This window comes from Cenococcum geophilum (genome assembly GCF_001692895.1).
Source record: "Cenococcum geophilum 1.58 unplaced genomic scaffold K441scaffold_4, whole genome shotgun sequence".
In the NCBI taxonomy this organism is placed as follows: domain Eukaryota; kingdom Fungi; phylum Ascomycota; class Dothideomycetes; order Gloniales; family Gloniaceae; genus Cenococcum; species Cenococcum geophilum.
Genome location: NW_027137562.1, coordinates 4168135 through 4192825, shown reverse-complemented (window position 1 = coordinate 4192825; position 24691 = coordinate 4168135). Strand labels below are relative to the sequence as shown.

General features: G+C 36.1%; 1 protein-coding gene across 1 annotated transcript; it reads right to left on the bottom strand.

The window, feature by feature from the left end:
* Positions 1–23216: 23216 nt before the first annotated feature.
* K441DRAFT_673746 (uncharacterized protein) lies at positions 23217–23864 on the bottom strand (the record flags this gene model as incomplete). Its single annotated transcript, XM_067650675.1, has 2 exons — positions 23217–23228; positions 23340–23864. The coding sequence occupies 2 exons, from the start codon at positions 23862–23864 to the stop codon at positions 23217–23219; spliced, it is 537 nt and encodes a 178-aa protein (XP_067508940.1).
* Between the last annotated feature and the right edge of the window lie 827 nt (positions 23865–24691).

The following is a 24691-nucleotide window of genomic DNA, read 5'->3' as shown; positions in this document are numbered from 1 at the left end:
AGGCCTTAAAAATAGCTTTTATAAAGTCCGCAAAGTCTTTCTAGTATTACTCCTATAGGTTGTTATTTATAAGCTTAAAGTGTTTATATTTAAAGATTTTAAAACTAATATAGTCGTTGACGTCGTTTATAGACGTAACGTTAACTCCTTATTTCCACTTCTTTTAACCTTCGCTAACTTGCTTACTAATGTCTGCCATACTATATAGTGTAGTATAGTGCGTAGCGGGTAATAGCAGCTTATAACGGGTGGGGGAGGTCTTATAACAGTCCGTAAAATCAATTAATAGGTCCATAATAGTTTATAGGAGGGTAAAAGGTTTCCGTAAAAGGTCTAAAGAGGTTTAAGGTTTAAGGGGGTTAAGAATAGAGGTTCCGTATAGGTCTATATTCGCGTCTATAACTTCTAGTAAACCGTACTAAGACTTAAATAAGTATACAGAGTTAGTAATAAGTCCGTAATCCCCAACTTCCGACCTTCTAGCAGGTCGTACTAGGAGTTTAAACGGGTAGTCACTGTCGAGTATTACTTGGGGGAGGTGTCAAGTAATTGCTGATCTGTGCGCGCTTACTAATCAGTATTTATACTAATTTAATAGCACAAGTGAGTCGTATCCAGGGGCACGAAATACGTATAGTATTATATACTCGTTTGGATAGTGGTAACTGTTAATTATATTAAAGCAGACTACGTAGTCTATATACTGATGCGACCTCCCCCTAATTAGTTAGTGCTTTAGGAGTACACCAGACGCGTAAGTGGGTGGTTGGTGCACCAAACGCGTAAGCACGCGGTTAGTACAACAGGTGCTATAATTATACAATAGGAATTATATATTGCATTTTTATAAAATGTTTAATAACTACTATAATATTTATAAACCTATTATTGTTAAGCAGGTTAACTATAAAGTTAATTAAAATATCTCGCCATCTTTGCATTGGAATTAGTAATAGTTAAAGTACTCCTTACTTCTTTATCCCTTGACACGGCAATTTAGGTCCTTAGGTTATCGATAAGAATCAACTAATTGGAAAAGCTGGGTTAATATAAATATCCAATTGAATCTAGTCGTCAATATAAGCGAACTTGGCAAAGGACCCTGCCGTGTTAAGGGATATAAGAGGTTGTCCTATATACGCATATTTTATATACTTAAATATATTTTTATATATAGTTATATATTATAGGCTAGTAATATACTTATTAGATAATCTTATAGGTCTTTATATAGCTAAAATGCCCTACTATAGGGGAATTATATACAAATTCAAGGTTTACTAGGTTAGTACGTAATCTTAAAGTTAAATTATAAGAGATATTTAGCCTAATAAATTTAGCGTTATATTAATTGCTTTATAGTTATAAAGTACTGCAGGTTTTTATAGTCTGTTAATACGCATATTAAAAACAATAATCTTTTAAGTTCTAGACGCTATTATTTAAAGCATTTAGTAATTATAAGCAGTTCCTTATTATATATCTTATAGTTTAATTTAGCAGGGGTAAGTTTTTAGAAGAAAAATGTTATTAGGCGTAGCTTGCTATTCTTATTATATTGTAATAATACTCCTCCTAGTATATAATTAGATAAGTCTGTTTTAATAATATATTTAAGGTCTAGATTAAAGTAGGTAAGAATTAAAGTAGTTATAAAATAATATTTTAGGTTATTAAAAGCTTATTTATATTTAGTAGTTTATTTAAATCTTATATTTTTTCTTATTAAGTGTCGGGAATGAGGCAATTTGCCGTCACGTACGGCAAACTGCCGTCACGTGATGGCAAGTTGCCATCACGTGTCGCCGCGGCACTAGCGTGGCGAGGAGCCTTAAGCTCCTCGCCCTTCCTCATTCCAATCAAAAAAGCTTTATCAACCAACATCACTGTAACCCTACTCGAGTAGTCGTTATTGGTGAGTTACCCTATGTGACCAACATTAAGTTTACTAATAGCTAAACAATTTTTAAGAAGTAATTAATAAATTAATAATAAAAATTTACAAATTCTAGAAATCTTTAAATATCTTATATACTACTGGGACTTTCCTAGTTTATAATTATAGCAATTTTCTTAGGGTTTATTTTAATTCCGTTACGGGATATAATTAGGCCTAAGTATATAACTTTAAACGCGTAGAACTTATATTTTTTTAATATCGTATTATAAGCCTATATCTTATAGGCGTTTAAGGACCATTTAGACATGCTTTTAATACTTAGAAAGTAAAGATAAATAGATTAAGATATTATTAATATATTACTAAAACATACTAGGACCGTTTTTTATACTAAATAGCATTACTAGGTATTTAAAAAGTCCCTATTATATACGGAAAGCTATATACTTTTTATCTCCTTTATAAATATAGATTTAATTAAAGGCAGCAATTACGTTAAGCTTTATAAAGTATTATACTTTTACTAAGTAATTAAGCGTTTCTTAAAGTAGAGGAATTAAATATTAGTTTCGAATTATAATTATATTTAGGGCTTAATAATTAATAATAATAATAATAATAATTCATTGCTTAACGTCTGATTTAGATCCCTATTGGGCCCACGCGGACTACTCCTTATTTATATATGGGGAGAAAACTCTATTTAAGAAAAATGAGAAAACCCCGTAATCTATCTCCCCGCCTTTTGGGGCTCGCCTACTTAGCGCCTATAAGTCGCCTATAGTGCTTTACTACCTTACTGTTTAACCTCCTTAGNAACCACTGCTGCCGTAATAAGCCTACGGACGCGCTAGTATTATAAACTATTACTCTACTACTATAGAGTTACTAGGGGCCACCTACTGCTCGCCCCCTTACCTTTTATTACTATTTCCCTTATAACCCAGAACTAATTTAGCACATTTTAACTAATAAGCCACTAGGTGACCGCCTTAAGGCCTTTTTATATTAAGAGCAGTGTATTATAGTTCTCTATACCAGCTACTAAGAGTATTATTTCTCAATTGGTACGTAGGGGGCATAGCAGTATTACGTGTTTTAGTGTTTGTTTTAGCCAGCTATATTTATATCTTAGGTTACCTACTAGGACACCTACTTAGTAAAGCCAATCTTTTAGTCCTATTATTCCTATTCTTAAGAGTGTTGCTATTATATTTTCTGCCTTTGTTAGGCCTTCTTAGAGCCCTTAGGTATTTACCCCCTATAGTATTAACTATACTATAGCTTAGGTTTATCTTGCCTAAGTTAGCCTCTATACCTTTAACTCCTATTTACCTCTCTAGCGTTAGTCCAACTAGTATTATATTGCGGTAGATAGTTTCCTAGCGTTCTTACGTATTTTACTTTAGCTCCTTTCTCTATCTTGCTGTTATCTTTACTAACCTCTTATATATCTCCCTTCCTCCTCTATATAGGCCTAGGCCCTAAAGCGGCACCATTCTTCTTCTACTTTCTTTACCTATTTCTCTAATATCTCTTTCCTACTTTAGGGTTATTGGTTTATTCTCCTATAGGGCACCCTAGGGTCCCTCTATAGTTTACTTAGGTATATCTTAATATACTTTATAATATTAAAGTTGCGTTTATTTTGCGTCCTTTATATTATAGCGGCTTTAATATATAACTGTAGGGGGGGAATATTGGATTCCTTTTTAAGTAGTGCTGTAGCCGTTTGCTTATACCCGCCTATAATACTTTANAGGTAGGCTATTTAGACCTTTTAAAGTGGTTTAAGGAGTGATTTAGGGGGGCCCTTCTTAGTTTCTCTAATGGCCTAAATACTAGATCTATATATTATGGTTAGCCGGACGACTGCTATATATAATAGGCGTAACCTCTAGAAGTATGGACCCTATGTGGAATTAATAATCCTAGATAAAGCGATAAACTGTGCTTAGCCTTTACGGGCCGCTTACGCCGTATATACGCTCTACCGGAGCTTGCTGTCTACCTATACTCCTAATACCCTTAGGCCCTAAACTAGTTAACCCCTAAAGCCTTAAATGCGAATTATATGCTAGAGATCTGTAGATTAGTTACGTTTTCTTATAAAATGGATTAGCTGGTATTTCTCTAGTAAGAATTAGACTCTATAATGTTTTACCTATTCTATATAAGTGTTATAGGCTTTCTCTAGTATTCTGCAATTCTCTACGGCTATTGGCCCGTATGTAATTAGGTTTATGTTATTAACGAAGCCTATCCCCTAGGTCGCCCCTTCCTTAAAGGAGTTAAGTAGGTTGCTTATAAAGAAAAGGAAGAGTATAGGTAAGAGGGGTGATCCTTGTGGTATTCCTGTTGTAACTGCGATAGGGGGGCTCTGGTATCTACTAAAGACTAGTAATATTTCTTTCTGGCCTGTAAACCCTTAGATAAATTATATAATCCATTCTGGGAAGCCCTTTGCCCTAAGGATATATAGGAGACGCTCGTGGAGTATATTATTGTAGGTATTACTAATGTCTAGGCTAAGCATTAATACTACAAAGTCCTTTCGCATCGCCCATGTAGATTTAATGGTGGTAGCGAGTAGCGTAAGTGCTGATAGTGTTGAGCGGTTCTTTCTTGCCCCCATTTGGCTTTGTGGTAGTAGGGCGTATTCCTCTACCGTATCTGCTATGCGTTCCGCTATTACCCTTTCTAAGATCTTGCTAAGGGTGTTTTCTAAGGCAATAGGGCGGTAGTAGGGCTTAATAATTAACATAGAACCTTAAGCCTCCTTTAAGTTTCTTAATAAATAGTATAGGTAAGGTAAATAGTAATTAACTAGGGTAAATAAATCCTTTCTCTAGGTGCTCTTTAAGGTATTATTATATTATAAGCAGCTCTTTTCGCGATATACCATATAGCGGGCCAAACTTTAGTATTATACTAGGTTTAAGTTTTATCTTAAAATTATACTTATCTTAAAATTATACTTATCTTAAAATTATACTTATCTTAAAATTATACTTATCTTAAAATTATACTTATCTTAAATTATCTTAAAATTATACTTATCTTAAAATTATACTTATCTTTAAAATTATACTTATCTTAAAATTATACTTATCTTAAAATTATACTTATCTTAAAATTATACTTATCTTAAAATTATACTTATCTTAAAATTATACTTATCTTAAAATTATACTTATCTTAATACGGGGGTAGTTAATCTATAAATCGTTTTTTAAACGTATTAATTAGATTATAATATTCTTTAGGNATAAGGGGTTAGGGGTTAATATATTACTTTAATTCTAACGCCTTTTTAATATCTTTTAGTATTATAGTAAAGATCTTATAGTCTTGTTTTCTTACTAATAAATAAAAAGGTGCGGCTTATATTATATAATTTTTAAGGAGTTTTAATATATTATCTTCGCATTTTTTACCGCAATTAGCAGTTATAACTTTATTATATTAGTTTAAGGTTTATAGTAAGGGTAATTTATATTATATTAAATTTAAATAGTTATATACATATTTATAAGGTAAGTAGTATTTTAAGTAATAACTTCGGCAGTAGGTTATACAGAATTTTAGTATTTCTTTAACCTAGCTAATTAAAGTGTTATATTATTTTAGCTATCCGTATCTAAGTATTACCTTATATTCGTACTAACTTAATAGCATAAGTAAGTTGTATCCACGGGCACGAAATACGTATAGTATCGTATGCTTGTTTGGATGGTGACTGTTAATTCTATTAAGGTAGACTACGTGGTCTATATACTGACGCGCCTCCCCCCTAATTAGTTAGTACGTAGGTAGTTAGTATACAAATGCGTATTTACGCGTTTATATACCAGGTACTATAATTATATATTAGCGGTACTTGGAAAATAAAACCACTTATATATAGCCTCCGTAATTGCCTTAATAAAACCATAAAACACATAAGAAAATATATAAGAAACTCCTCCCGAGGTGCCTTCTAGGCTGCCTTTTAAACGGTGCCCTAAGCTGGCCGTAAGTCCTGCTTATAGTCCTTAAAATAAACTATACGGCCTTTTAACGGGCAATAGACGAGCCGTAAGTTAGATCTTAAGGGCCGCTAAGACGCTAGTGCTAAGCGAGCCAATAGCGATTTTCCGTACCCGGTATAGAAAATTATAATTAGTAAATTCGACCACTGTGGCAGAATATGGCAGAATTTGGCAGGTTACGTAAGTCTACTAAGTTCTATTATAGCTTTCCACCGTTTTCTACCTAATAGCTTATAGTCCGTAGAATAGGCCGTATAATAAGCCGTACGGCCTTCCAACAGGCCGTAGGCGTACCGTAGGTACTCTGTTAGTCCCGTTCTACCTATTTTATAACTTTTAGATTAAGCTTATTCGTGTTAATTAGGGTTTTAAGGGCTTAATACGGCTTTGCCTTAGTTATAGCGTCTACTAGGTTATTTCCGCCGCTAATCTATTTAACCTTTATAATTTTACGTCGTTTATAGGCCTGATATAAGTATATTAGGTCGACTATAAGCCTCTTCTCTTATATTGTACCTAGTTTAACTAGGTAGTTATAGAGGGACTTTAAATTGGTGCATAAAACCAGGGGTAACTACTCCAGTTATAGAATCTTCTAGACCGTTAATTTAATTACAGCTGCTATATTAAAGCTATAAGCTAGTATATATAGTTTAGAGGCTAGTATACTGCGGGTTACTTATTTACACTTAATTAAAGACTAGTGTAGTATATTTACGTCCTAATTATAGTTTATAAATACGATTACGAAGCCAATTTATAATAATAGGTCCCTATTATTAATAAAGGAGGCGTCTATAAATGCCAGTAAGCTAAGGAAACTTAGGTCTAGTGGTACAAAAGTAAGTCCCCTTGCTGTATTGTCAATTTGCTACTAAATGCGCTTATTAAGCTGCTTAATATTTTCTTCTTATAGATCTACTGCCTGGGCCGTAAAGGATAAATTGTAGGCAGATTTGGGTTAATAGACTGTGGCAATATAGGCGCCTCTTATACGCTGTGTAATGTATTAGTCCTTTATATTTACGGTCTTGCGGGTTTCTCCATGGGAGCTAGTAAGGTCCGTAGGCTTTACTATAATAGGCTTTAGGTTTTAAGCTTGGCGTTCCTAAGTTAGCTTAATTAGGTTGCCCTTTTATATAATTAGGCCTCTATTAAACTTAATCGGATTCTACTTAGTTAACTACTCTTACAGCTTTGCTAAGAACTTGGCCTTTTATAGTTTAGTTTCTTTAGCGTCTATAAAGGTCTGGTCTGCTAGAAATAAGATATCGTCTATTTAGAGTCTAATAATACTAAGGCCGTTTAATGGGCTGTATAGAAGGCAGGGGTCGTAGATTAACTATTCTATTTTAAGTTTACTGACGTAGTGCTAGTAGTATGTCTTAAACTAGTAGTTTCTAGCTTCTAGTACCCTATAAAGAGGTTTTATAACCCATAAAATTATTCCTGGTTATAGGTTAAGCTTATAGGGTAGTCGTATAAAGATGTCCCTACTTAGGTAGGTATTCGACTATATATAGGCTTATGAGATGTCCCGTAAGTAGAGAGCTACGGGTTTAGTTTGCTATAGTCCAGGCATAAGTATAAGTATAATTCGTTAACTAACTCGTTAAATTATAGGCGATTACGTAAGGACTAGGTCCTTTCCCTAGTTATTATAAGCTTATATAATAAGCCTTAATTTTTTAAAAGCTTTATTAGTACTAGGGTACTTAATCTCGTTAATAAAGCGTAAGTTAAATATACGGACGCCTTGCGGAATATCTTTTTCCATTATAACCGCAAAGACGCCCTTTTTAAGTAGTCCGTTAATCTCTTTACGCCATAAGTCCGTAAAAGGGGTTTCCTATACTAGGACTAATATATCCATAGGCGGAGATTATCTTGCGGATATACCTACGGAGGTTAGGTAATTCTTTATTATAGGGTTCTTAGTTATAGGATACTTTTAGGGGCGTCCTCGGCCACGCTTTATAGTAGGTTTAGTAGGTTTAGTAAGTTCTTAGGGGACTTCTAAGGTAGGTAGGGGTACTTCCAGTTTGTTTAGTTCGGCGGGTGCTTCTAGTTTGTCTAGTTTAACGTTATAGGTGTTTTTAGATCGAAAGTAGGGTTTTATAGACGTGCTTTTAAAGCTAGTTAGCCTACTAAGAAGCTATACGTAGCACGTCTCGTTTTCTACGGCTAGTAGGTAATAGGGTCCATTCCAGCTGCCGCTTTTATGCTATATAAGAACTTTAGAGTTAAGCGGGAGGTTATATACTAAGGTTGTATTAGGTCTGTTGCGGTAGTATAGAGCGTTATTAATAGTTTGTTTGGCCCGTAATTTAACTATTTCGGCTATTACCTTCCATATTATAGCTGCTCGTTCCATAATAAACGGGGTAGGGGGGCCTAGGTTACTTATCTTTAGGTAGGCTCCATAAACTAAGAGGGTAGGTACTAGTCCGTTAGGGCTAGCGGTATTATTAATGGCTTTTATAGCTATCTATAAAGCTAGTTCCTTTTAAATATCCTTATATTTATCTATAATAATCTAATAAGCTTTCCGTAGAGCTAGGTAAGCTCGCTTAATAAGCCTAATAGACTAATACGCCTTAACTGGAACAGCTTTTATTAATATAGCCATGGCCGTAGTATACTACTGGAATTCCTTACTAATAAAGTTCCTATTAGTATTATAGGTGATATACTCAGGAGGTTTAACATACGTGTTAATCTAGCAGGTCCGTAAAATATCCTAAATATACTTTATAGATATATTTTACAGCTAACAGGCGGCTTAGTAGTAGGTTGCCTTGTTAATTATATATAATACTAGGCTGCCGTTAATATACATAATGTCTATATATACTAAGTGGTTAAAGTTAAGGTCCTTATAAAGGGTAAACTTAAATCAGCCTAGGGAACGTCCGTATTTCTGGTAAAAGAAGCAGTATTTAGTTAGGTAATTAACTGCCTTCCTATCGACGTTATCGTATCTAGAGCGTTTAAGGACTCTATATAGCTTTTTAGCTAATAGGTAGCCGAAACAGCGGTATAGATAGTAGATCTCCATACTAGTAAGGTAGCACGGGTTATAGTTAAAAGATTCCTAAATATAGGTCCGTAAAGTCTCTCCCTATATAAGGAACGGGTGTCTAAATCGTTGTGTAATTGGTAGGGTAATATACTTACTTCCTAGGGCAGTTATAGGGCCGATTAAGGTGTCCGTAATATTGTTGTAGTAAACCTATAACCTATCTATATCCGTAAGGCAAAGTAAGAAAAGGGTGTCTGCTTTTACTATATAGAAGTTAACTAGGCCAATTAGGGTCTTAACTACAACTAATCTAATTAATGCAGTTAAGCTAATGCCAAATTAGACGTTTATAGCCCCAGTTTGCGTAATATTAATGTCCGTATTATTATTTGCGGTGGTCCTATATACGAGGTATTGTCCGTAGCCTATAGTAGACTTCTTAGAGGCGCCTATATCGATTATAACACCGTAGAATTCCTTAGGGGTATAGCGTTCTATAGTAATATATGCAAATAGGTCCTACTTATAATCTATAACGTCTATAACAGGGGTGCTTATAGAATGGTTTTTGGGCGTAACTAAGTATATAAAGGAACGGTCGGCTAATACGGTCGTAATATTAAAGGCTTAGCTGTCCGTAAAAGGTCTAAAAGTAGTTAGGAATATTTCTGGGGTCTCCTATTCCTAGTTATCTAGGTTAAAGTTAATTATAAGGGCTTCTATTAACTTATTAGGGGGCTCCTCTTCTTCCTCTCCTTTATATTCTAAGATAAACTAGCTAATCCATTTATTAAATCTCTTCTTAGACCTGTTACGTTCTTTCTGGGTATGCCTTATAGACTAATATTCTTCCTTACCATATATAAAGCATTTCTAACTTGTTTATTTATAGGGGTATACTTTTATACGGGGGTTACTATAGGGGTTATAGGTAGGACTTAGTCGGTACGGGTACTGCTAGCGGTAGCGGCGGTCCGTAAAGTAGACGTCTAAGTCTGTTTACGGATATTAAATATCCGTAATAAAGGCTTAAGTGCTGCCTAGTAGGTTTAAGACTTTATAGGTTATAATAGAAGAGCATAGATTATTAATAAGGCCAGCTAAGGTATCTGCAGGCTTATAGTAGGCGTACTTATAAGGCTCTACTTCCTAGTAGGCCGTAATAAGTTTATTATGCAGGAAGTCGTCTATTTAAAGCTTAGCGTTAAGGCCGTGCTATAGGTGCCGGAGGTCTTTAATGAGAATTTGCAGGCACTTTATAGTCGATTTTTTAGTGTTCTTATTAATTACGGTCCGTAGCTTAGTCGCATTCTATTAGGTAAGGATATTACGCCTATATTCCGGTTCTTTAAAGTAGTTATAAGTAGCTTTATATAGCTTATTAAAGGGGACACTAAAGGGGTTGCTCTTAAGGTTAGTGTAGTAGTAGTTAAGTGCTAGGCCACGCAGCATAGTAGAGTAGGCTTAGCTAAACTCTTATTTAGGAATATTAGCCTTCTGGCAAAGGTCCGTAAAGATAGTTAGTTTAAAGTTAAAATTATTATTTTTACTGCTGTACTTAGATTCGTCGGTATAGAGCTTAGCTAGGTTAGCTAGCTTCTTGCTATAGGTCTTTACTTAAGTAGATTACAGATCTATAACTTATAGATCTATAGCTTGCGGATATATAGCTTACGGGTCTATGACTTAAATAGTAGGGGTAGTTTAGTTTATATTTTGGTTTATAGGGGTATTGTAATCCGTAACTTAAGAGTAGGGTATATTTTAGCTAATAAGGTTAAGTCTAAAGCCGCTTAGGTTTATAGGACGAATTTAGTTAAGTAGGTTAGGTATAAGGCTAGCGATTATATTAAGTTTAGAAGAAATAAAGAGTTTCTTAGTTTCTTAGAACTGGTCTAGGATTTCCTCTTTAGTCCATTCCATTTAGTTATTCTTATATATTGTGTTGTATAAGGACTATATAATAGTAACTTATTTATTCCTTTTAACCTATATACCTTAGTTATGTAAAAGGGTTTATAGTTTACAGATAGTAATAGGGTTGCAGGCCTTAAGAATAGCTTCTGTAAAGTCCGCAAAGTCTTTCTGGTATTGCTCCCATAGGTCGTTATTTATAAGCTTAAAGTGTTTATATTTAAGGATTTTAAAACTAATATAGTCGTTAACGTCGTTTATAGACGTAACGTCGACTCCTTATTTCCACTTCTTTTAACCTTTACTAACTTGCTTGCTAATGTCTGCCATACTATAGTATAGTGTGGTACATAGCGGGCGGTAGTAGCTTATAACGGGTGGGGGAGGTCTTATAACGGTCCGTAAAATCAATTAATAGGTCCGTAATAGTTTATAGGAGGGTAAGAGTTTTCCGTAAAAGGTCCGAAGAGGTTTAAGGTTTAAGGGGGTTAAGGATAGGGGTTCTGTATAGGTCTGTATTCGCGTTTATAACTTCCGGTAAACCGTACTAAGACTTAAATAAGTATATAGAGTTAGAGATAAGTCCGTAATCCCTAACTTTCGACCTTCTAGTAGGTCGTACTAGGAGTCTAAATAAGTAGTTACTGTCGTATATATCGCTTGGGGGGAGGTATTAAGTAATTGCTAATCTATGCGCGCTTACTAATTAGTGTTCGTACTAACTTAATAGCACAAGTGAGTTGTATCCACGGGCACGAAATACGTATAGTATCGTATGCTTATTTAGATGGTGACTGTTAATTCTATTGAGGTAGACTACGTAGTCTATATACTAACGCGCCTCCCCCCTAATTAGTTAGCACGTAGGTAGTTAGTACACGAACGCGTATTTACGCGTTCGTACACTAGGTGCTGTAATTATACACCTTATAATACTTTAAGGGTATTATAAATAGGGAAACGTATTTAAGGTATTCGCCTATCTATATCTTTATAAGAGCGTAATGCGTTAGTTTACTATGTATTAAAGGCTTACTATTAAAGCCTTATAGGCTTTAAGGCTTATTAAGTTTTATTAAATTTAAGCGTTAAGTTTTTATATAGTTCGTATTAATAAAGCCTATATTAGTAGCTTCGCTATTTATAAGGATTTATACTTCCTTCTATTTTCTAAGTATTTAAATTTCGCTAAGTATATTAAGGGAGTTGTATTATATATTAGCGCTAAAAAAGCCTAGATATTTATATTCTTCTACTTCTTATTTTAAGGCGTAACTTAGCCCTAAAATAATTTATTTTCTAAATTAACTAAAGGTAAGATACTTTATAGCAACTAAGTATAATTTATAAAATAAGTAAAATTTAAGGACTAAGAGGAACTACGTCGGACCTTTTTAAAAGGGTAAGTTTAGCAATTTCTTTAAATATATCCCTTTTTACTATATCTAAAGCATTCTCTATTTGCGGCTTATATTCTTTATTTATTAGTTCCTAAGGGTATATAGGATTAAGTAGTGTTAATGTCTATGGGGTTATATATAGGGCTTTTTAGTTTTAGAGATAGATTGCGCTTTAGGGTATATACTAGGTTTATAGAGTTTTAAATATAAGGTGTAGTTAGCTTTAGGAAATAAGTCTATTTATTATATTAAAGGTCCTTATTAATTTATTAATATATTATAGTAAATTCGGGTAAGTTCTTTAGCAGTTCTCTACCTACTAACTATACTCTAATTTTATCTAAAATAGCTTAATAAAGAGTAGTAACTCTAGCGGCTTTATTCCAATCTAGTTTACTAATAAGGCCTAAAAATTCTAAAAAGAAGCTAGTAAAGTCTCGGTTCCGTTATTATAGGCTTTTAAGTTTAGTAATAGCTATATATTTACGGCTAGCGTTATTATATATTCATTTTAATAAAGAGATAAAAAATTTTAAATTAACAAAGGTGCTATTATAAAAGAATGGGTCTATAGTTTGTGCAGTATCTTTACTTAAATAAGACATTCTATGGCTAATCTTACTAGCTTTAGTAGGGTATTAGTTATAGTTTATTAAAAGTTTAAGATAAAGCTTAGTTATAAAGGGATATAGGTTATTTTAATTTCTATTAAATATTAGAGGGTTAGGGAGCTTTTTAATTTTTATAGTAGGTACTAGGTTTGTTATAGGTATAGGTTAAGCTGCTATTACTAGTTTAAGGTTTATATTTAACAGGTCGGGTTTATATACAGTTATTTTAATTTTAATTATAGGTGTTGCTATTAGGGTCTCTAATATAAGTGCTTTAAGATTACAGAGTTCTTTATAGATTACTCCTATTAATTGCTAGTACTAAGCTTTTAATATTACTCGCTATTAGGCTAAAGTATCTATAAAGGACTATTATATTATAGTTAACTATTTCCTAACTAGGGCTATAATGCTTATAGTTAACGCAGAGGGTTTAAGTTCGTTTACTATTTTAATAGTAATTATTTTAACGCAACGTAATATAAGGGCGCGAAGAGACTTTAGGGAAGATTTAAAGGAATAATATAAATTCTATCTAAATCTAAGGGTATATAGCTCTTGCTAAAAACAAGACGTTGCGTAAAGAAGAGAAAGGAATAACAAGAGAATTATATAATTAAATAGTTAGGGGCTTAGTGGTCGATGCGTGCGCACGTATAACAGAATTTGGTTAAAGCGTCGGAATTTATCTATCGAGTGTTTCACCGAGACATTCCTACTGTAACTGGGCTAGTCCCGTTACATCTAATGTGGATATATCGCTAATATAATCTACTATAGTTCTACAAGTTTTAAAAGAGCTAGAAAATTAAGAAAATAGGCCTATACTAGTAAAGGAAAAGCTAATGCTATATCTATCAGTATTAAAGAGGATAAATATTTTAATTTTAATTTTATTATATTAAATATATTATCTTATAAAACTAGTATACGCCTATAGTCGCAATTACGAACTTTATAAGGCGCATAATTAAAATTGTACTTATAATCTATTGCTTCTATTTACTCTAGTATATTATATTTTAGATTTTACCAAATTCTATAAAGCTAATATCTTTTTATAAGATAATAGGCTCTATACTACCTACATTAGGAAAATGTTTATGCCTCCTGATAGTACTGACAGGCTCCTAACAGCTCCTGTTAGGGCTGCTAGGATCTCCAGGAGACCCTCACACTCGGTTTCCTGTTAGGAGCCTATTAGGAGGCCGCCCGGACTAAACGGACTAAACGGACCTCTAGGACCATCAGGACCATTAGGACAATTAGGATAATTAGGACAATTAGGATAATTAGGACAATTAGGATAATTAGGATAATTAGGATAATTAAAATAATTAAAATTCTAGATTTTAAAATGAGGTATATTAATACTCCAGTATTTATAGCAGTTAAAAATATAAAAATCTGGTTAATTTTAGGCCCTATTCTATATACACGATGCTTTAAGCAATTTAAATAATCTAAATCGATCCTTCCTACCTACCACCTATGTCTATGTGTCTGTGTCTGTGTCTACTCGGGCGTCGAGCGATTGATTAAGGAGACGAGGGTAAGGCTCTCGCAGAGGCTCTAAACCGTCGATTGGCGGTGTTCCTGATGATCCGCCGGCCGTGTACTGATTTCCTAACTAGGCCTAGTACCTGCCTGTCCTGCCTGTCCTGCCTGTCCTGCCTGTTCTGCCTGTCCTGCCTGTCCTACCTGTCTGTGCCTGCCTGTCGTGCCTACTTGTCTATGCCTACCTGTCTGTATCTGTAATTCGGGGGAGAGGTCGGCCCGATTGAAGGCTCTGCTTGATTCGATTGCGATTAATTGTATTGATTCGAATCGTTCTCTATGGGCGTTCGCTGGCTGTACGTTTGAACGGTGGTCGTCTGGGGTACCTCCCTAAGAGGCCTTGATTCGATTTGATTCGGTAACGGGATGATATTGAGGCTCTGGTTCGATTCGATCGATCGATTGAAATGATCGTGGTGTTCGCTGGCTGGTCGTTTAAACGATTATCGTCTGGCTCTGGCGACGGTCTCTGGTTCTGGCGACGGCCCTCTCCTACCTGCCTACCTACCTACCTGTCTGCCTACCTACCTACCTACCTACCTACCTACCTGCCTGCCTGCGTCAGTGTCTGGTTTAATTTGGGGGAGGAGTCGGCCTGATCGAAGGCTCTNATTGATTCGAATCGTTCTCTATGGCCGTTCGCTGGCTGTACATTCGAACGGTAGTCGTCTGGGGTGCCTCCCTAGGAGGCCTTGGTTCGATTCGGTGACGGGCCGATATTAAAGCTCTGGTTCAATTCGATCGATTAATTGATTGAATCGTTCGTGGTGTTTGCTGGCTGGTCGTTCGAACGGTCGTCGTCTGGTTCTGGCAACGGTCGTCTGGCTCTAGGACGGTCATCTCATTCTGGCAACGGTCGTCTGGTTCTGGCGACGGTCCTCTGCTGGCTGCCGTTCTAGTGCCTCCTAAGGTAGGGAGGATGTAAGGAAGGGTAAAAAATAAGGTGGCTACTAAGGGATAACTTGGCAGAGGCACGTGTAGGCTATCGGGAATATAGCGGGGACCCGATAGTAATGTGTGTCATGCGGAGCTTCGTGTAGAGCCTCCGTACGCAGAGCTTCGCGCAGAGCCTCGTGCAGAGCCTTCGTACGTAGAGCTTCGGGTAGAGCTTCGTGTAGAGCTTCGTGTAGAGCTTCGTGCAGAAGCTCGTGCAGAGCCTCTGTACGCAGAGAGCCTCGCGTAGAGCCTCATGCAAAGCTTCGTGCAGAGCTTCGTGTAGAGCTTCGTGTAGAGCTTCGTGTAGAGCTTCGTGTAGAGCTTCGTGTAGAGCTTCGTGAGAGCCCCGTGCAAAGCTTCGTGCAGAATTTCGTGCAGAGCTTCTGTAGAGCTTCGTGCAGAGCTTCGTGTAGAGCTTCGTGCAGAGCCTCGTGCAGAGCCTTAGTAGTGTTGCTTGAGGGGTGTGCATAGGGTGTTGCTTTGGGGGGGTATCCTGCCAGGAACCTGACAGGACGATCAGGAAATACTAGTTTCCTGTCAGGAGCCTGTCAGGACGATTAGGAAATACTAGTTTCCTGTTAGGAGCCTGACAGGACGATCAGGAAAATCAAAGATCCTGGCAGGAGCCTGTCAGGACGACCAGGACGATCAGGAAAATCAAAATCCTGGCAGGAGGCCTCCAGGATCTTGGCACCCCAACAAAATGCTGATGTAGCCACGGCACAAACCCTAAAAGGTAAGTAAGTAACTAGTAAGATACTAGGTATAACTGTGCGGAACAATATATATAGGCGCGGTAACTTTATCACCTTACACTTTTAGTTTCCTCTATTGCGGTATTAAATAATAGTTAGGTTTCGCTTTCTCCTAGGCCTATTTCACTATTAGGTAGGATTATTTAGATATATCCTTAATATATCCAGCTTATAAGCTAACTATATCTAGGACGTAAAAGTAGCTTATAGTCTTTACTTCGTATAACTATTACTTAATAAGCTTAATTCTTATAATAGTTAACGCTATAGCAATCCTAATTAAATATTCGTAAGTAAGAAGCCTAGGTGTTGGTAGGGGGGGGGAGTACGTGGACATCCACAGGAGCTTCCTGAGATCACGTGATTGCTTTCGCCTGTTGTATATATTCTCATCCTTTGAGACTACTCCACCTTATGGAGTCCTCACACCACCATACACCTGCATTCCCGTGTGACACTAGGTTTTATATATAAAAGCAAAAGCAAAAGCAATAAAACTATAAAATTAGAAGATGGAATTAGAGCTTAGAAAATTAAAATAAAAACTTAGTTAATATAAACCTTTAAATTTATAAGTATAAAGCGTAGAGGTTATTACCTAGATATAAAGATATTATAATATCTAAGAAAAAGCCTAACCCTAATACTCCGCGCAATACTCTATGCCTATAATATAACTTAAATATAAACGCTTTAACCTATTTAGTCTACATAACGTATTCCTTTTTAGTATTAAACGTCTCCCTATTATTAAAGTTATTTGCAACCTCTAGTAGCCTTATTAGGTAAAACAAAGTTCTATTTATAGTTAGATTATAAATATATTAGTAATATAATTAAAGACTATAAGTATATATTGTTAAACTAGATATATATAGCCTAGTAAAATAAGCATACTATTTATATTAAATTTAAGATATAATAGAAATATACCTAGTAAACTTACTCTTATTACTAGTCCTGCATAAAAAATATTTCTATTTATTAGACTTGCTAATAACCTTAAACAGTATAGTATGGTTAAGCTATATTAAGGTTAAATTATAGTTATATAGTAATTAGAATTGCCTAAACTTACCTTACTTTTAGGGGTTAAATATATCTAGGATCTTATTAGGAAATGCGACTTAATATACTTAATTAATCCTCTATAACTATTTACAAATTTTTTCTCCTAAATACAAATAGTATACTTGGCATTTGGATTCTATTATAGTTAGATTTAAGATATAATAAAAATATATAGCACTTATAACTTATAGTTTTCCTAATAGTATAATCCTATCTATAAAAAATCTCCGCTAGTAAAATATAGATAAGGAAATATTTGCTATAGAGCTATATTTAGGTTATACCTTAGATATAAGCTAGATATATACTAGATATTACCTTAATATTAAAAAAACAGAACCTACCCTAAGCACTTATTAAGTCTAAAGTACTATACCTTAGTATATTAAGCGGGGGCACCAAAAATGCGCCCCTTTATAATATTTAGCTAAAGAGTAGTATTATAACATCGGGAAAATATAGTACCCTTTCAATGGCCTTAATGGCTAGTGGTTGACGTAATTGGCGCGCAGTTGAGGTTATTTGGCAACTCGACCGACTAGCCTATATTGTGTTTTTTTGACACGCAGCCTGCGCGCAGCCTACGCGTAACCTACGCGCAACCTACCAGTAATCTGCGCATTTGGCAACCATAATTATATTTACCTCTTTTATACTAATAGCATATTTTAAATAAATAAAAGCTACTTTAAAGCTATTTATAAGGCTAGCAAAATAAATATTATTATTTTAGATAATTTAATATAATATAGCGATAGTTCTCTTCTACCTATCTACCTATTAACTTACCTACCTGCCTATATTACCTACCTATCTATATTACCTACCTGTCTGCATTACCTACCTATCTATATCTACTTACCTATCTACATCTACTTACCTATTTATATTTACCTACCTATCTATATCTACCTACTTATTAGTATCTCCCTGTTTATACCTACCTATCTATACTACCTTAATTTAATTAATTAATTAAATCGTTTATAGTGTTTACTAGCTAGTCGTTATCGTTTAACTTTAGCAATAGTTATCTGGTTCTAGTAATAGTTATCTAACTTTAGAGACAGTTATCTAGTTTTAGCAATAGTTATTTAGTTCTAGTAATAGTTATCTAGCTTTAGCGACAGTCGTCTAGTTTTAGCAATAGTTGTTTAACTTTAGAGATGGTTATCTGGTTCTAGCAATAGTTATCTAATTCTAATAATAGTCGTCTAGTTTTAGTAACAATTATCTAGTTTTAGTAACGGTCGTCTAGTTCTAGCAATAGTTATCTAGCTCTAGTAATAGTCGTCTAGTTTTAGTAATAATTGTCTAGTTTTAGTAACGGTTATCTAGTTCTGGCGACGGTTGTCTAATTCTGGCGATAGTTATTTAGTTCTAGCAACAATTGTCTGGTTCTAGCAATAGTTATCTAGCTCTAGCAATAGTCGTCTAGCTCTAATAACAGTTATCTAGTTCTAGTAACGATCGTCTAGCTCTAGCGACGGTTGTCTAGTTCTAGTAACGGTTGTTTAGTTCTAGTAACGGTCGTCTAGTTTTAGCGACGGTTATCTAGTTCTAGCAATAGTCATCTAGTTCTAGCAACGGTCCTCTACTGGCTGCCATTTTAGTGCCTCCCTAGGTAGGGAGGATGTAAGGAAGGAAGGAAGGGTAAAAAATAAGGCGGCTATATAGGCAGAGACACGTATAGACGCTATTGGGAATATAGCGGGGACCCGATACAGAGCTTCGTGTAGAGCCTCCGTATGCAGAGCTTCACGCAGAGCTTCGCGCAGAGCCTTGTGCAGAGCCTCTGTACGTAGAGCTTCGTATAGAGCTTCGTGTAGAGCTTTGTGTAGAGCCTCGTGCAGAGCCTTGTGCAGAGCCTCTAAGTAATAAGACTATATAAGATTGTATAAGATTATATTAGATAATATATAATAGTTAAATATATAGTATATAACTTTACCTTAATTACATGTTAAGAAATATATAGTTACCTTTTAAAGTTGCTAAGTAGGTTAACTGCGTATTATTTAACTTTTAAATATATTAAGTTAGTTAATTGCGTATTAATTACGTATTAAGTTAGTTAAATTACGTATTAAGTTAGTTAATTGCGTATTAAGTTAGTTAAATTTACGTATTAAGTTAGTTAATTACATATTAAGTTAGTTAAATTGCGTGTTAAGTTAGTTAATTGCGTATTAAGTTGGTTAAATTGCGTGTTAAGTTAGTTAAATGCGTGTTAAGTTAGTTAATTGCGTGTCGAGTTGGTCAAATTGCATGTTAATTACGTGAAACGCGAAAATCAAAGTCTACTTGAATCTCATCCTGCGAATATTTTCCCGATGAAGTGCTAAAACCCTCACCCTTACTACTATCTAAGTTTAGATTAAAATATGGCCTAAAAGCTGCCGCTTTATTTGCTAGAGTGCTATATATAGCTATTATAGTAGTATCTAAATCTTAGATAGAGCTGCTAGGGCTACTAAGGACTTTATTAATAATCTATTAAGGTTAGATTATAGATATAATATAGTTTTATCTAAAATATAACTTATATTTTATACAACCTCTATTCTACTAAAAATATTTATCTACCTATTTTAGAGAAAATTCTTAGTCTATATCCTAATTAGATCCTTTTTATAACCACTAGAAGTTACTTTACCTTATTATAAAATTACGTGTTTAGACTATTAAGTAGTACCTATTCTATATTAGATTATAAATATAACCTAAATATATACCTACGCTATTTATATAAGAGTTATTATAGTCGTTCTCGTTAATAATTAATAACTATACTAGATAAGGAAGGCTTTCTATCTAGGGCTGTTTAAGGACTATAGGGTGCCGCTTTATTCGAAAATTAAGCTCCGCAGCACGAACGCGTATATTGTAATCCTTTACAGTAATTATAATGTACTTATTATAGCTAGTAAGTAAGGTTTTACGGAGCTCTTCCTTCCTAAACGAGTATTTTAGAACTTTATGCTAGGCCTCCACTACATTTATTGTCCTAATTTAAATTAATATTATTAAATATTCTTATTTACACTACGTCTAAAACAGTATCTTCTTAATTAACTCCTTTTAAATGTAATCTAAGCCCGCCTTATAGTTAGGTGTAGGCAGAGATTTAATAGCTATACTGATTAAGTTTATATAACCTTTTTCCGTTTGCCAATATATAAGGGCTAAAAGGTAGTGCCGCAATGTCATTTATTGCCGCTAAATTTACGTTTAAGAGTCTTACTAAAGTGTCTTTGGCAGAGAAGGTATTAAACTACTTTAGTAAATATAGGAGGACCCAGAAAAGCCTCTTGAATGGCTTTTTATTTAACGCGTTCTATAACTTATCTAGTAATATTAGTCATCCGGTAGCCCCAAAAACTACTAAAAAGTAGAAAAACTGCACCTTAATATCTCGACAACGGCTTAATAATAAATTTTATAATTTTATAATTAGCCTTTTATATATATTTTAAACCTCTTATTAGATTTAAAAAATAATCTATTAAGTAGCTCTAAAAACATCGCAATTTAGCTTAAAATTAGGGGCTAAAACCCAATATTTTAATAATGGCCGGGCTTATTATACTAGAACTTTATTAAAAGTCTTAATATAGGTATAAAAGGCCAATTATAAAATTTTGGAATTTATTATTAAGCCGTTATTAAGATATTAAGGTGCAGTTTTTCTACTTTTTAGTAGTTTTTAGGGTTATTAGATGACTAATATTACCGGATAAGTAATAAAACACGTTAGTAGCAGAATCGTTAGTAATAAAATATTAAGGGTTCTATCCTCTATAGCCCCTATACCTATATTAGATTAGATAATTTTACTGCATAAAATAGGGGTTTAAGTATTGCATAAGGGATTAAGTGGGAGGCCTACCGCAACTAAAAAGATAACTGTCGGTATCACCCGGGGGGGTACTGCAATTGCAATATAAGGTAACTAGTTCTTGGTTTATTCGTGTCTGTCGTCGTCTACTAAAAGAGAAAGAAAGGGGTAGTAAAGGTCGGGCTATTTATCGGGCCGTAGGTGGTCAGGTGACCTACGCTACGCCATACAGCCCCTACCGCATACGCTCTGCGCGTAATGCAATTTACAACCTCTACTTGTACAGACAATAACTTACCACTTAATAACCTTATTTAAATAGGTTAATATTATATTAGCATCTTAGTAACTTATAAGGAAGAATATATAAGGTTAATAGCTATTATAGGAGTTGCGTACTATAAGTGTAAATAGGTACCAATTAACTGAATTTATATTATAAGTAGTGTCTATTATTATAAGCCAAGCACTATAGCGGGTAAGGGTTTTAAGCCTAGAGGCGTCTTGTCACGGAGTAAGCATAAGCGGCGATAATATATAGCAAGGTAGATATTATTAAGCTATGTACATAAACTGTGTAAGGAGGTCAAGACGTTGCGTAAGGAAAGAAGGTAGGAAAACGGGAAGAAAGGGTACAGTGGACTTGGTTGCTTGGTCAACTCGTGCACGGAGCAGAATAGGATTTAGGTGGTGGTCCTGGCAGAACTTGGCAGGATTTGGTGGAACTTAGTGGAATATGGCAGAATGCGGCAGATTGCCGTCAGATTGCCGCAGATTGCTGTTAGATTGCCGTCTCGTGGTCGATCTCTGGTTGCTGAGTTGGTGGAAGCAGGTGGACGACGTATATAAGGTGTCACGGGGGTGTCCCGTGACATGTCTGCCCATACTATACCTATACTTATAATACCGTCTTAACGTTAGGTAGTTACATTTCGACAGTTATAGCTCTCTATTTAGTTAATAATATTAGTAGAGATTTTTTAAAGTTACTTAGAGTTAACGGAAATAGCCTAATTAGGAAATTTATATAGCAAACTTACCTCCCTTAAAAAACTCTACAAGCTCCAACTATTATATATTAACCTCTAAACTAGCACTAAGTAGTGCAGAATAAGTGTTCTTTAATTTTTACTCTGCGCTAGCGTTATAGACGTCTTTAAGCTTAAAAAAAGTACTACTAGGGTCCTTAAATTTAGCGTACGCAGCTAGGTCATTATTTAATTTAATCGCGTTTTTAATATCCTTTAGCTTATACCGTTTCTGTATTTTAGAACCAGCTAACTCTATTAGCTTCCTATTCCGTTTAAATTTATCCGCTTTTTCTATTCTATGCTTATACTAAGAGTAATTGCCATAGGGGGTAATTTTAACATAATTAGGTACTGCGTAATTGGATAAATAGAACTCGCTAAGCTTAAATCTTATACCGCATTCTACCGCAATTATAAGAGGACGATTATAGATGTTATTTCCTTTGCTTCCACTCTGCGTACGCCATTGTTAATAGTAGTAATAGTCCTCGCGCGTTAGGGTCTCTAGATTAAACTTTAGATTCTTTTGCTGCGACCAGAAGTTCGTTATATATGGCTAGCCCTTCTACTACTCCTCCTATGCTATTTTAATCTTTAAGGTAATTAAGAACAAAGCCACCCGCTATTATTTAATGTTGGGGGGGGGGTTACGGAGAAGCAGGTGGGCGGTAGTTAATATAGGAAGGTTCAACGGTAGATTTGTTAATTTTAATAGGCGCGGTAATAAGGTGCAAATAGGCGGCATGCTGAGAGAGCTGAAAACACCATGATATCGGCCGGTATAGAAGTTTGGCTGAGGGCTCTGGCTTTAAAATTGATGGCGACGATGAGAGGCAATGGTCGATGGTAAGGGAGGACGCGTTCTCCGTTGTTGACAATGGCGCGCCCATATAGTAAACATCGGGGATCGGGTCCACCGGGGCACCGGTGGTGGCTTGCGCACGGTATTTGGGCATTCTGCACTTTAGAAACACCCCTCCATCACCGATCTATCTAGTATCTAAAAACCATCGAATTCGTGTTAGAACGGTTCGCCTCCTCCAATGACACGCCGGGGCTTCCCACGCGAGAGAGACGTCGGACGACAATACGAAATATGCGCTCCCAGGCTCTCTTAGATGGTATTGAAGCACCGTTAATCATCAATCACCTAAACGAGGATCTGCGGAATTAAACAAGTCATCATTTTTCCTGCTAAATTAAATATCGCTCACCTCCTCCTCGCCGCCGCCCTAGTACCCAACTCATACCTCTCAACCGGATACCTACAGACCTCTTTGCTAATCTCATCCACAAGCTCCTCCTCGTCCGCTGTCCAAACACTGCCCAGTCCCCCCGGTGATTTCCAATTCTCCACGATATCCCTAATCTCTTCAAACAGCGCATTCGCCCGATCCTTCATCTCTTCACGCTGCGGAATCTCCGCCGCCGAGCTGCCTTCCATGCCCCAGATCGCGAAGTCCAGCTTGTACATTTGCCGCAGCAGCTGCGAGCAGTGCGCGACGTCCTTTGCGGCATTGTACTCTTCCTCGAGGTTTACTTCGAATAACTTCTTTTTCTCGGTCGAACCGGGCGGGTTGTACATCCCCTTGATGACCGTCGCAACTTGCTGGTCGCTGGCCCGCTTCTTCTTTAGCTTAGATCCGAACCAGCCCATAGTTATAAAGATGGTGGTGAGGAGGGAAATAAGGAAGGAGATGCTCTGGGTCAGGCCGATGATAGAGTAGTGTGCGGAGCCGGCAGTTTCTCGGTCAATGTCGTCGATGAGGATCACACAGGTGTTGTCACAGGAGTACATGCAGGAGATTTCGGTGCATTGGGTATAATTTATATCGATGATTGGGAGAAAGGGTGATGGTAGTAACCGTATCCACAGTCGTAGTCGTACGAGTAGGGATAACAAGAAGGACTGCCTGAGAAGCGGTTTGGTGAGTGTGCGCCGGGCACTTCGGTGTGTTTGGGCTTTGGGGGTCTGCCAAGAGTTTGAGCGACTGCGGAGAAAGGGAATGGATCAAATCCCAACCGCCTGGCAGTAAAAGACAGCGCGAGAGTGGGGAGATGTCGGAGCAGTTGGCAGACTTTCAGACTTCCACCGTGAGTGGAAGTGGGCGCGTTTGAAAGCCGTCGATTATGCAGAGGCGCTTGCAATCCGGGTGCTCGTTAGCGATGAACCAATGAATGCAATGGCGGGGTCTCTGCATGTTGCCAAGTCATGCAGGGCAGATACGAGGCTAAGAGGGAAGACCGCAGATGCTAAACATCTATATTGAGTCCGGAAATGGTTGACGGGGGCTGCATTGTCAACCTTATCGCCTTTTGCTGTGGTTGGCGATTGAATGTCGGTTGCTTTTTGTTTTTTTTTTAGCCCGGAACGCCATGCGGCAGTTCGCTTGGTTTGCGAACTTTACTATCCGGTACGAGCTATGCACGCTGCCACAGAAGGCCGAGAACCGAGAACCGCTGGATTAAGTAGCAGAACTCTTCACATTCTTGTTTCAAAGACAAATAAGGTGGATTTGAGTGACATGTGGGACCATCACGTGCACGGCACGTGATATCTGGAAATGCTACTGCGTGATCACGCGTCCGCAGCGTACTAACGATCCAATTATGTCCTCTAGAGAC